The following is a 12,244-nucleotide window of genomic DNA, read 5'->3' as shown; positions in this document are numbered from 1 at the left end:
CCACACCAACAGAGGGTGGTCTGCCTGTGGTCGCATCGGTTGGGACGCAGTGTAGCTCCGAGACCAGTGTACTGGGATTGAAATCAAGTCCTGTTGTTGGAAAGGTTGAACCCACTGCTCTTCCTATAATTTTTTCGCGTTTATTGCATCACTTTCTTTGGCCCTAAAAAGCCTTGGGAGAGAGCTGTCATAAATGCTGTCATTTATGATTTATTTTTTTATTTATTTATAAATGTGAAGTGGAGTATTTTAATTAAGCCGTGCGTAGTGCTATAAAATCAGATCAAAATGTTATCTTTACGCTCGATTACAAACCGCCCTTTGCATTCCTTACCGAGGGATATCCGGGCCCATATCCCGCGGTTGCACCAGACGGGTCCTCACGAAGGGCTTCGTGGAACGAGTACACCACGATAAGAAAATAAATCTGTAAGATGCAAATGAAAAAAGCACCAACAATGAGAACTGAAAGCAAAAAAATAAAAAAAACAAAATAATAATAATTGCACAGCGTGTCTGACTACATTACAGAACAATTCAGTTCCTGATTTTTTGCAGTTACTGTGAAACCTAATTGTTTTCTTAGTGGCATAGTAGTGCATTGAAGCTATTTGTTCAAGTTAATTGCCTTCATCAAATGATGAAAAAGATAAAAACGGATTGCACCTTGTAAAAGTTGGCCATTTTGTTGAAAAACTGGATTCGCCGTTAAATTTTTAAAATTGTCATAAATTTGAGATTATATTTGACATTTTACCTTTTTGCCCTAGGTGGTGAAATATATATATCTTATTGGACAATTTGGTGCGTAGTATCGTGGGATATTTTTACGACTCTCGCGGTACTTTGGCGAGCCCGTAGAGCGAGTCAAAATACAAGAATACAAGTTTCGTGTAGGTTATCGTTTGTCTCTAGAAACTCGTTTTCGCCAAAAATCTCAAAATTTGTCAACCATTCAAGTTTTCTTCGTTCTCTTAAGACTAATATGTTTGTGAAAAACTGGTCAAACTAATAGCGCGAGATATTTGTACTCGTTTTGGGTGTTTTTGTACTCTGCTGACTGCTGTTGAATTATATATACACACACACAGACATATATATATATTAATGGCAGACAGTATTGTTTCGGCCTTATTGGCTTCATCAGTGCAGTGCTGTTGTGTGGGATGGAGGTTAAGAAATGATTCATCTCAACGTTGCAAAGTACTCAAAATTTGACAGTTGTGCACCTACCGAAAGCACCCAGGAAATAGCACTGAAAATGACTACTTCATAAACAGAGGGCTGAAGAGAACAATACAGCATAATTAGGAAAAGCTAGTCACGATCAACAAAAGAAAACAAAGCTAACCGTGAAGGTGACTTCAACAGCGCATTAGTCATTCCTGTCCACGGAGGTTGCAATTCTTTCGGTCAATACAAACAACACAGGGATTAACGTTCCCTTGCAGTTTCGAAAATGTGACAGTCTCAGTAATAAGCCATTTTCATAAAGAATGGCAACCAAGGAAAGAAAGGTACTGAGGTTTTGTTATTCGCGGCCTTCCTGATTAGGAACAAATTTCGGGCTAATCTTCACTGTAATAACCTGTGAAGCTCACGGATGACGTAGCACAAAGGAAAACAAAAGCGCAAAAAAACGTCAGACCATAACCTAACCCTAACACGAGCTGACAAAACAAAGAAAAAGTTCTCTCACCAACTGAGCTATGAAGCCACTGACGTTGGGAGCTGGTCATTTGTGGGTTCTAATGGTCCCGTAAGGAAGGAATCAATGATGAAATGGTATATGAAATGAATCATATGAACTGCGGATATGAAATCAAGTGAAGCTATGATCTTCGCAGTTACGAAGATTCATTTCATATACCATTTCATATACCATTTCATCATTGATTCCTTCCTTCCTTCAGGCTTCTCTACGCAATTGTAAAAATTGCGTTCGTAACTGCGAAGATCATAGCTTCACTTGATTTCATATCCGCAGTTCATATGATTCATTTCATATACCATTTCATCATTGATTCCTTCCTTACGGGACCATTAGAACCCACAAATGACCAGCTCCCAACGTCAGTGGCTTCATAGCTCAGTTGGTTAGAGCGTCGCACCGGAATCGCGAGGTCACGGGTTCAAACCCCGTTGAAGTCCTGAATTTTTCAGGCTTCTCTACGCAATTGTAAAAATTGCGTTCGTAACTGCGAAGATCATAGCTTCACTTAATTACTCCTTAAAAGCCCACCTTCAACCGAAAGGCTTTTCGACCATTTGTTGTTCTTATGGAAATTGGCATTGCTTTTCACAACGATCTGATTCGATGAATTTCAGCTTTGGTTGGATTTTCTTATACGAAAATTGTTCCACTGCGCACAAAGCCTGTCGGGTTGAAAGTAAGTCGGGGTGAAAATTAGGGAAGAATTTCACTTGCGTTTTGTCAAAAATCAAATAATTTCCCTTGCCTTTGGATAAAACAAGCATGAAATTATTCCCTAATTTCACTCTTAATTCACTATTTAATTGCTCATACTAATAATATACATGAAAAAAAAAAAAGCAACTATATTGTGATTGGCTAAGAGCAGTGCAGTTCAAGTGTAACACCAATGGAAAAAGTGTAACATAAGCGCCGATTAAACGTCGAGAGTCGGGATTATGATTGGCTAATAATCAATGGGATTTGGTAAGAACCAATCGAATCCTTTGTTTTAAAATCAAACACGAGCCCTGGATGGCGCAATTTATGCTTGCGGTCACACTTGAGAGAAACATAGTGTAACACTAGTGTTGATACTACTCTAATATATCAAGTCTCTGGTGTTTTGAATCCGTAGAGGAACACTGAGCAATAGAACTTGACTTAACACTAGTGTTTAACACCCTAATGCGACTGCAACCTACGGCAAATTTTTCCATGCATATTATTAATAAGTAGTCACATGATTTTTCTCGTGCAATTTGGAATAAATAAGCACTTGTAAATTGTTTTCAAATTCTACAAATTGAACTCGTGCGTATTTATTCCAAAATGCCTTCGAAATCATGAAATTACCTAATATACTAAGCGAATAAATTGCGCACTATACTGGATGATTTTTTCTTAATATTACTTAAAGATATTATCCAACGTCATTTAGCCCGGAGGCTAAAACACATACCCCCTTCCAGACAACTGTAAAGAAAATCGACACTCCCAGGTTGTAACCGAGGAGAATCACATGCCAGGCAAGATATGGCAGGACCAAGAAGCGATTTTTCTGAAAAAGTGGACTAAGAATTATTTATCGAACAACATGAAAATTGTTGTACATTTTTTTGCATTTGCTCCACATATGTACGCAATCGAGATTGTAGGAACGCTATTACACTTATATTTTCGCCACCAGTGTGGAGCCTCTGGCTTACTATTAGATTTGAACATTGAATTACAAAATCGAGCATGTCCGAGGTTACGAAGGTGTAAGTTAAGGAAGACGAATACAAAGATTAACTAATACATTATAATAATTACATTACATAATCATCAGAAATTGAAAAAAAAAAACTGGTAATACTAATATACTAATTATAATTGCCTCTAATTTAAACGTTGAAATCTTCTCTCATGTCCAGCACTTTATAAGAGAGTCTAAACGTTTTTCTTTTTGTGGTCATTATCATTAACCTAACTAACTTAAAACTGTCTTTTTTGACTTAGTTTGTATCCCGTGCCCGTGTTTGTTTTTTTTATGTGGTAATTAGAATTTTGGTGTAAGCCCCCCGCGATGAGCTCATTTAGCTCTTGGGGCAAACATGTATATAAATATGTTTAAAAAAAAAACAAAAATACTTGAAACATGAACAAATACTAATTTGCTATGCTACAGTAATTACCAGGCTATGGTTAGGAAAAAATTCTTGGGTTTCACTCACGTGATCAACAGCGATGTTTTTCAACGAAAAAAAAAGAAAAGGTTTGCATAACGATAAGAGTTCAATTCCCGGAGGATTTAATCGAGACTCCAACGTGGCCGCCGTTTCATTGTTTGGGGACTCCAACATGGCGGCGGTGATGTCATGTGAAAACCAAGAATTTAACAACAACGTAATCAGGATCTCACTTTTTGTCTGATCTCGGGAAACAGTCTTGAATGCATAAAATGATTGAAAAAATAAAATGCTTGATCGCTGTTAATTAAAGGAACTTTAGCGTAAGGAGTAAGTTGAAAGGCGCTTACCAAGATGCTGGCTCCAAGAAGTAACATGCTTGTCAAAAGCACAATAATACTGAAAACTCCTTTAGTTCTGAGCAAGTTGGTAATAACTAAAAGAAATCAATAAAAGAAAAAAAAAACCAGTTGAAATTCAAAGAAAAAACATGTCTGTCGGTTATTTCTAAGGCCCGGTTAAAACGTCGCATTTCACATGTGCCGAATAAAACTCGAGAATTATCTGCATGTGAAATGCGACGTTTGAATCAATTAAATTCGACAGAATTGAATTAAATTCGACTTCTCCCGCATCTTCGACTGAGCGAGGCGAATATTCGACAAAAGTTCGACAGTGGTTTCAAACGTCGCACTTCACATGTGCCGAATAAAATGCCTAATTATGATAACGTATGACAAGCAGTTCTCATTGGCTTACACTGCATCAACATTTATGAAACACGATCCGTCCAGTCGCGAGGGAAAGTCGTTAACGTTTTAAAACCGTACTTCAAAGTCCTTTTTTTTCTAATTTTAAATGGGCCAAGACTATAAGCAAAAAACAAAAACTAGCAATGTACAAAGCATGATAGGTAACTCATATTATAAAGCAGAGTTTTATTAACACAAATTAAATGGCACAAAATACACTTCTTGTCCTTGGTGGTCGAGAAACTGAATTAATAGCAGGCTCACATGTCTTATTACTACATTGTATTCATCTCTGCATTCCGTTCATTACAGTTCTTCCACTTTCTTTCATCATTTGTCTGTTTTTGCTCGTGTGATAAATAAAATTCGACACCATTAAATTCGACGTTTCAATCAAATGCCGCATTTAATGTTTTAGTCGACTAAAATAGGAGTTATATTCGGCACATGTGAAATGCGACGTTTGAACCGGGCCTAAAAGACAGAAGAGGGACAAGGGAAAAACACTATCGATCGTTTGTAACAGGGAGCAAGTCGACAAAAACAAAAAACAAAAAAAAAAACAAGAGGCTTAATGAGCAAAAACAATATGTTTCTGCACGCCCTACACGTGCATTTCAAATCATTTTGGAGGAAAAAGAACCTGGCGTGCTGCACGTGCGACACACAATTTAACTCTGCATAACAACAAGGTAGGTATTAGGGCCGTTTATACGAGAGAAAATAAGCCGTGGCTAACTCTGGCTGCGGCTTACGTAAGCCGCGAAAGGAAGTATTTATACGAGTATAAACTCCCCGGCCAGGATAAGCCGCGGCTTGAGAAAATCGTGAACGTAGATTTAATTGGTACCAGACAGACTTAGCCGCGGCTTATTTTCTCTCGTATAAACGGCCCTATTATCTTCAAGCTTCGATAAAAGCCGTGCTAAACGTGCAGCACAGTTATTCATGCTCTTTTATCTAATTATATCATTGTTTTGTGGCGTTGTTGTTGCCGCCGCCGTAGTCATTTCTTAAACTCCCCAGTCCCTAGTCCTTGTTGACGTAAAATGACCAAAGTTGCCTTGCATACGGCGGCTGCGCCCGCAGTACGAGCGGCAGTCAAAACTTAGCCGTCCTACCGAAACTACACGATAATAGACTTTTTCATCAAAGCTAACCAAAATAAAGGCAATGCTGAAGTTGCCTTGGCCTAATGGTTAAGTTGAGAATTCCGGATTTCATTTTACAAGGAACAGCATATTTTGCTCAAAATAACACAACTATTTCCCTACCTGGCGACGCTCCACAAACTACGAGCGAGTTGCTATGCCGGAAGCCGGTGACCCATTTTTGATGCCAAATTGTTTGCTTGAAGACACAAAATCTTTCACATTTTTCACCTTCTACAGTCTGATATGGTTTTGGAAATTGTAAGGCCCTTTTCCTGAATATTTAATGCCATCTCTAATGAGATAAATGGCCTTATTTCCATGCTATTCCCGTAAACTTTCATTGAAGTCAGGACAGTAAAGTTTTTCCCGCCTGCTGATTCCTGACTGGTCAATTCAAATTTCAGGCGCGCCAGCCGTATGCAAGGTGAGGCGTGAACATCCGACGATACCATTTCGATCTTCTCTCTAAATATCAAAAAAGTACCCACCAATTTTATTCAGTGGAAAGTATGTACACCTTTTTTCATGCCAGACAACTTGAAATAATCACAAAAAGTTGTTAGATTAATGCAAAGATATATTTTTTGTTAACTTTTTCGTCACTTTCGTCTTCTTTGTTTGGGCTATCGATTTTTATCCAACAGTTTCAAGGATTAAATCTGGAAACATGCAAATTGCAGTAAAAATTGCATTGAACAAAAAATTCCGTAACTTTCCTTGCCATGACGAAAATAAAAGCGCCTAAATTGGCTCCTTTAATTTTCTCGCTTTTCAAACTTTTCGACCAATGAAAAGCAAAAGCAAGACCCTGCAAACTCGACTTATTAGTGCTCGTGATACTGTAAGCTACATGTAACGTTGCGAGTGCGATCTCCGATCAGGTCCCGTCGCGGCACTATTTTTGCGCGACGGGACTTGTTTGTGAAATGACTTTGCTGTTGATTTCGTGGCATTCGCAATTGAAAACTGCTCTACCGTGCTATTAAATATAAGTTTGATTTAGTGAGGATTGCCATCCCACTTACCGTCGGAATACTTCGAGTGGACAGGCGATGACTCTTCGTGGAGACTTGAAAGTTCACTTGCACTGTGGAAGGATGAATAGATCCCATATCCGCCACCAATCTATTATAACAGATATGGAGTACAAAATGATAAGGAATCTGCACGCTGTGCGAACCGACTAGCCCAGGCTGCAAGCCGCGTTCCCTTAACTTCTCACCTCACTTTCGCACGGACAGAATACGAAAAACTCTCTTCGAAGCCCTTCATTTTCACTGAAAGGCTAACCAACTCTTTATCCACACGCAAGTGTTAAATAGGGTTGACAGGCCAACACGAATCCCTTGTACGTACTGGTTATAATTTTGCTCTCTTGAATACACAATTAAATGGCCGTCTCCTCTAGGCGGTTCCTGTATAATTTCATTTAGCAATGGCTTTTGTCCTATGAGACTTTGCATTTGGATCTCTATATTGCTGTGATAAGTTTTTTCCAAGAAAATAGTTTGTCTTGATAATAATATTTTCAGTTTCTTGGTGTTGATTTTCTCAGCAGTAATGCCAATGTGATCTTATGGTCTCACGCTTTTGCACCAGTTTCATTCTAGACTCGACCAATGTTTATCGGTGGTAGAAGCGAGTGCTCTTCAGGTTTAAAGGTTTGATACTGTCCCCGGATCATTTTGTATTTGAAAGCCTGTTACGTTGCGTCATGTATCAATGAGAAAGCTGGCTTTTTAAAAGCTTTGTTTGCACTTTTTCGGCGTCTCATAGCAGATCGTTATGCTCTTTGGAGGCGTTTGTCTGTTTTTGTCTTAAATTGCTTCAGTAGTTCTTCTGATTTCGTCAGCGTGCTTTTGTTTGTGGCCATGGTCAGTCTCTATCTTCCTTGAACTTCTGGAGTTCGTTCTAGTCGATCCTCTTTTGATATTTGATGTCGATGTCTTCGCTCCTTTGTGAGGACATTTAGATAACCCGATTCTAGCGTGAGGCCATAAGGTCACACTCACATTACTACTGAGAAAATCAACACCAAGAAGCTAAAAATATCATTCATCAAGACGAACTATTTACTTGGGATAAACTAGACGCTCCAGAAACGTAAAGTGGATTTCCTGTGGTACGTGTAACACAAAAATAGAATGCACTGAGTTGGGTAGTATTGAACTGCACCGCTCCATGTTTTTTTTTTTCAAGTGGGGATGTCATTTAGAGCATTTGTTGGTCACCCAGAAATTGTGCCACCAGTGACCCTTTGGCTCGCTTTCGATACGGTTGATCACACTATACTGATTGAGAGATTAGCAAACCGCTTCGGTCTTTGCGATCTAGCTCTGGCTTGGCTTAAATCATACTTAAGCGACAGAACTCATTTTGTGAGCATTCGTGGCGCGCGGTCTGTCACGCGTCCGCTGTCGTGCGGGGTACCACAGGGTTCCGTGCTCGGACCGATTTTATATCTGCTCTATACCTCCCCATTGGGGGATATTGTCAGGCAGTACAACATGGGCTATCATTTCTATGCTGATGACACTCAGTTGTATTTGTCTTTCAATTCTCTCACTGGGGATGATCAAGCTTATTCTGTCGCTCAGGTTGAATCCTGTGTTGGAGATATCGACCGTTGGATGTCTTGTAACAAACTTAAGTTGAATAGGGACAAGACGGAACTGCTCGTTATCAGTTCAAGATATCGGCCACGCCCATCTTTAGATAGTATCCTGGTCGGCGATCATCGTGTAAATCGGTCTGACAAAGGTTGGAACATAGGAGTAGTTCTCGATGAGACCTTGTCACTGGATAAGCATGTGAATTCCGTTTGTAACTCTGCTTTATTTCATCTTTGGAATATTGCGAAGATTAGAATGTATCTGACTTCTGAGAGCACAAAGACCCTCGTCCATGCTTATGTTACCTGTCGACTTGACAATTGTTTTTTTTTCTAAAAATTCTCCCCCCCCCCCCCCCCCACCCTTTCCTATCTTCATAAAAAAGGAACACCGTCGTCCACAACTGCTTCTTTACTTTCTTCCGTTGAAGACACTGTGGTCGCCATATTTCGCAACCTAACACCTTTAGTGACAAGCAAGGTCAAAGTCCAAGATCAAAAGCACCTCTACGCAGAGGGTGAGGTTTGTCACGCATTCCTCTCAATCATGACGTTTGCGTTTGGAACCTATTTGAGAACTCACGCGGCACGCGCTCGCCGTTGAGGAAACCAGAAACCAAAACCAAACAGGCAAAACCGAAAACCGCGTTGGATAACAGATCCGGAAAAACCGCTTGTATTTTGGCCGAAAACCAAAAGCCAAATGCTAACAAAGAGGAAAAACCAGGAACCGAAACAGACACAAAAACCGAAAACGGAAGTTTTTCGGTACAAATACCGGCCTAAAAAAATACCAAAACCGAAAATCCCAAAGTCCCCTCTTTGAGAAAATTTGACGGTAAACTTACTCTGAAAACCCAATACGAATCATCTGAAACGAAGTTCTGTTATGGCGTTCTGTTATATAGCCCCAACACTTAACAAATGCTGGCTCTATTGGGCAGTTCAAACGTACTATCAAGCAGGCATTTTTGTGGCTAGCTGTTGATTTTCTGTATTTTTAATTCAGTTTTAGCTACATCTAACAGGAAGAAAATTTTTCTGCAATTCTCAAATACCTGTACGCAATTGAAGTTGAACTGCAGATCGTCAAGAAGGAGGCACCAACGCACTATAATTTAAGTTAGCTCAATTTTAACAGAAGACAAAGAAATCCGTCCAGAAAACTCATGCCAAGCTTTTACTTACCACGCTAAAGATGGCAAGCAGCAAAACTCCAGTTTTCAGTTTACAGCCGCAGCAACAACTGCGTACTAAGACAGCCATGGCAATATTTGCGCTTCGTAGTTCGTTTACGGAACCTTAATGATTTGAGTGGTGTAGGTTAAAATTATATCAAGAAAACGCGAACCAATTAGGCCACGCACACATTTATGATTAACTCTGCTGCCATCCATCAGCCAATCACAATACTGACAACTGATTCTTGCTGCCGCTTTTCCCAAAGTGATTGTATTAACTTCCGTTATTTCAAACTAAGCTTATGGAATTTCAGCAATTTGCATTTTCTCGGCTCTCCTTATAAAATAAAAATTTAAACTTTCCAACAATCTGATGATACTAAAGACTCTCTGTCGAAAGGCATGCATAGCGCGCCTCGTCTCAGGTTTCGCAATCTCCTTTGATAATCGTATGTCTTTATCTTGTATTGAATTCCTCGCAATCCGAAGCATGTGTTGCTATATATATATATTTTTTTCTAGTTACTCCGAAAAATGCAAACCATAACTGAACCAATATTATATGTTCACGGTTTAAAAATTTAACGCGTCCAGTATATATCTACTGCAACAACATTAAAAAAATTATTGTGTCTTAACAATTGGCAAACTGTAATAAGCTAACTCTAAAATTAACCAAAATACTCAGCATTCTTGACGCAACGTTGTTGCGCCAAAAGTTGTCTCGTGTAACATAGCGCACAGGGCGATTTTAAATACAACATTTGTTGCGGCAACATGATTCAGGTTTTCAAATCGCTTTCAAAAACATGCAACATTGTTGCCCAAAGTTTGTTGGAATTGGTGCATGCAACACCCTCGCCGCTGACTTTTAACGCAACATCGATCACTGAGGCCCAGATGAGCAAGATTTCACAGTCATGAAAAGAAACGTTGGCCGGGAGTAAAGGTGTCATCAACGGTTCATTTTAAAGAGACACTGTGGTGTTGGGCTTAGGGTACCAGGATCTTTGACTGGTGTGATAATACGCAGCCCAGTGTGTAGCGCGCTTCACGCCGCTCCTTCATAGTTGCACCAAATGATCTGGCATATTCAAAATTGGACATATTCCCTTTAGATGACGCGAATTCTCAGGGCAATTAAGTCTTCCCATATGCATACCTTGTCACAAGCTATCAGATATTTGACGGCCAGACAACTGATCAACAAGGATTTTTTATGGTCGATTAGGGTTTCAGTCCTTTCATTGAAATGTAACTCATGATATTGATCCATTGACTTACCAAACACATGCACTTTGCACCTGAACTTGTTTTTTTTCTGAAACTCTCCCCCACCCCCCACCCCCCCCCCCTTCCTTCACCCCTTTCCTGTCTTCATAAAAAAAAGGGAACACAGTCGTCCACAACTGCTTCTTTACTTTCTTCCGTTGAAGACACTGTGGTCGCCATATTTCGCAACCTAACACCTTTAGTGACAAGCAAGGTCAAAGTCCAAGATCAAAAGCACCTCTACGCAGAGCGTGAGGTTTGTCATGCATTCCTCTCAATCATGACGTCTGCGTTTGGAGCCTATTTGAGAACTCACGCGGCACGCACTCGCCATTGAGGAAACTAGAAACCAAAACCAAACAGGCAAAACCGAAAACCGCGTTGGATAACAGATCCGGAAAAACCGCTTGTATTTTGGCCGAAAACCAAAAGCCAAATGCTAACAAAGAGGAAAAACCAGAAACCGCAACAGACACAAAAACCGAAAACGGAAGTTTTTCGGTACAAATACCGGCCTAAAAAAATACCAAAACCGAAAATCCCAAAGTCCCCTCTTTGAGAAAATTTGAGGGTAAACTTACTCTGAAAACCCAATACGAATCATCTGAAACGAAGTTCTGTTATGGCGTTCTGTTATATAGCCCCAACACTTAACAAATGCTGGCTCTATTGGGCAGTTCAAACGTAATATCAAGCAGGCATCTAACCTTTGATATTCTCACACGGCAATCAGGTAAAACATTCGTAAGGCGCTTATACTTTTTGTGGCTAGCTGTTGATTTTCTGCATTTTAAATTCAGTTTTAGCTACATCTAACAGGTAGAAATTTTTTCTGCAATTCTCAAATACCTGTACGCAATTGAAGTTGAACTGCAGATCGTCAAGAAGGAGGCACCAACGCACTATAATTTAAGTTAGCTCAATTTTAACAGAAGACGAAGAAATCCGTCCAGAAAACTCATGCCAAGCTTTTACTTACCACGCTAAAGATGGCAAGCAGCAATACTCCAGTTTTCAGTTCACAGCCGCAGCAACAACTGCGTACTAAGACAGCCATGGCAATATTTGCGCTTCGTAGTTCGTTAGTAGTTCAAGAGCAAATAAACAGCCGCACCCTACGGAACCTTAATGATTTGAGTGGTGTAGGTTAAAATGACATCAGGAAAGCGCGAACCAATTAGGCCACGCACAAATTTAGCTGCCATCAGAGTTGATTAACTCTGCTGCCATCCATCAGCCAATCACAATACTGACAACTAATTCTAGCTGACGCTTTTTCCAAAGTGATTGTATTAACTTCCGTTATTTCAAACTAAGCTTATGGAGTTTCAGCAATTTGCATTTTCTCGGCTCTCCTTATAAAATGAAAATTTAACTTTCCAACAATCTGATGACTAATGCATAGCGCGC

At 39.8% G+C, this 12,244-nt stretch overlaps 1 protein-coding gene across 2 annotated transcripts in view; it reads right to left on the bottom strand.

Annotated features, from left to right (window-relative positions):
* Positions 1-11,976, bottom strand: part of LOC137973297 (uncharacterized) — a 13,857-nt gene extending 1,881 nt beyond the window's left edge. The window contains exons 1-6 of one of the 2 annotated variants that reach the window (XM_068820082.1): positions 11,814-11,976; positions 6,796-6,895; positions 4,215-4,300; positions 3,156-3,254; positions 1,234-1,284; positions 335-427 (exon numbers count right to left, since the gene is read on the bottom strand). In XM_068820082.1, the coding sequence (XP_068676183.1) occupies positions 335-427; positions 1,234-1,284; positions 3,156-3,254; positions 4,215-4,300; positions 6,796-6,895; positions 11,814-11,891 (507 nt within the window). In that variant the 5' untranslated portion in view covers positions 11,892-11,976. Of the gene's footprint in view, positions 1-334; positions 428-1,233; positions 1,285-3,155; positions 3,255-4,214; positions 4,301-6,795; positions 6,896-9,569; positions 9,695-11,813 lie in introns of those variants that run through there. The other variant, XM_068820081.1, reaches the window with a different exon arrangement.
* Positions 11,977-12,244: the final 268 nt, after the last annotated feature.

Source organism: Montipora foliosa, chromosome 10, assembly GCF_036669935.1.
Source record: "Montipora foliosa isolate CH-2021 chromosome 10, ASM3666993v2, whole genome shotgun sequence".
NCBI classification, from domain to species: Eukaryota; Metazoa; Cnidaria; class Anthozoa; order Scleractinia; family Acroporidae; genus Montipora; species Montipora foliosa.
This window is presented reverse-complemented; position numbering and strand designations above follow the sequence as displayed.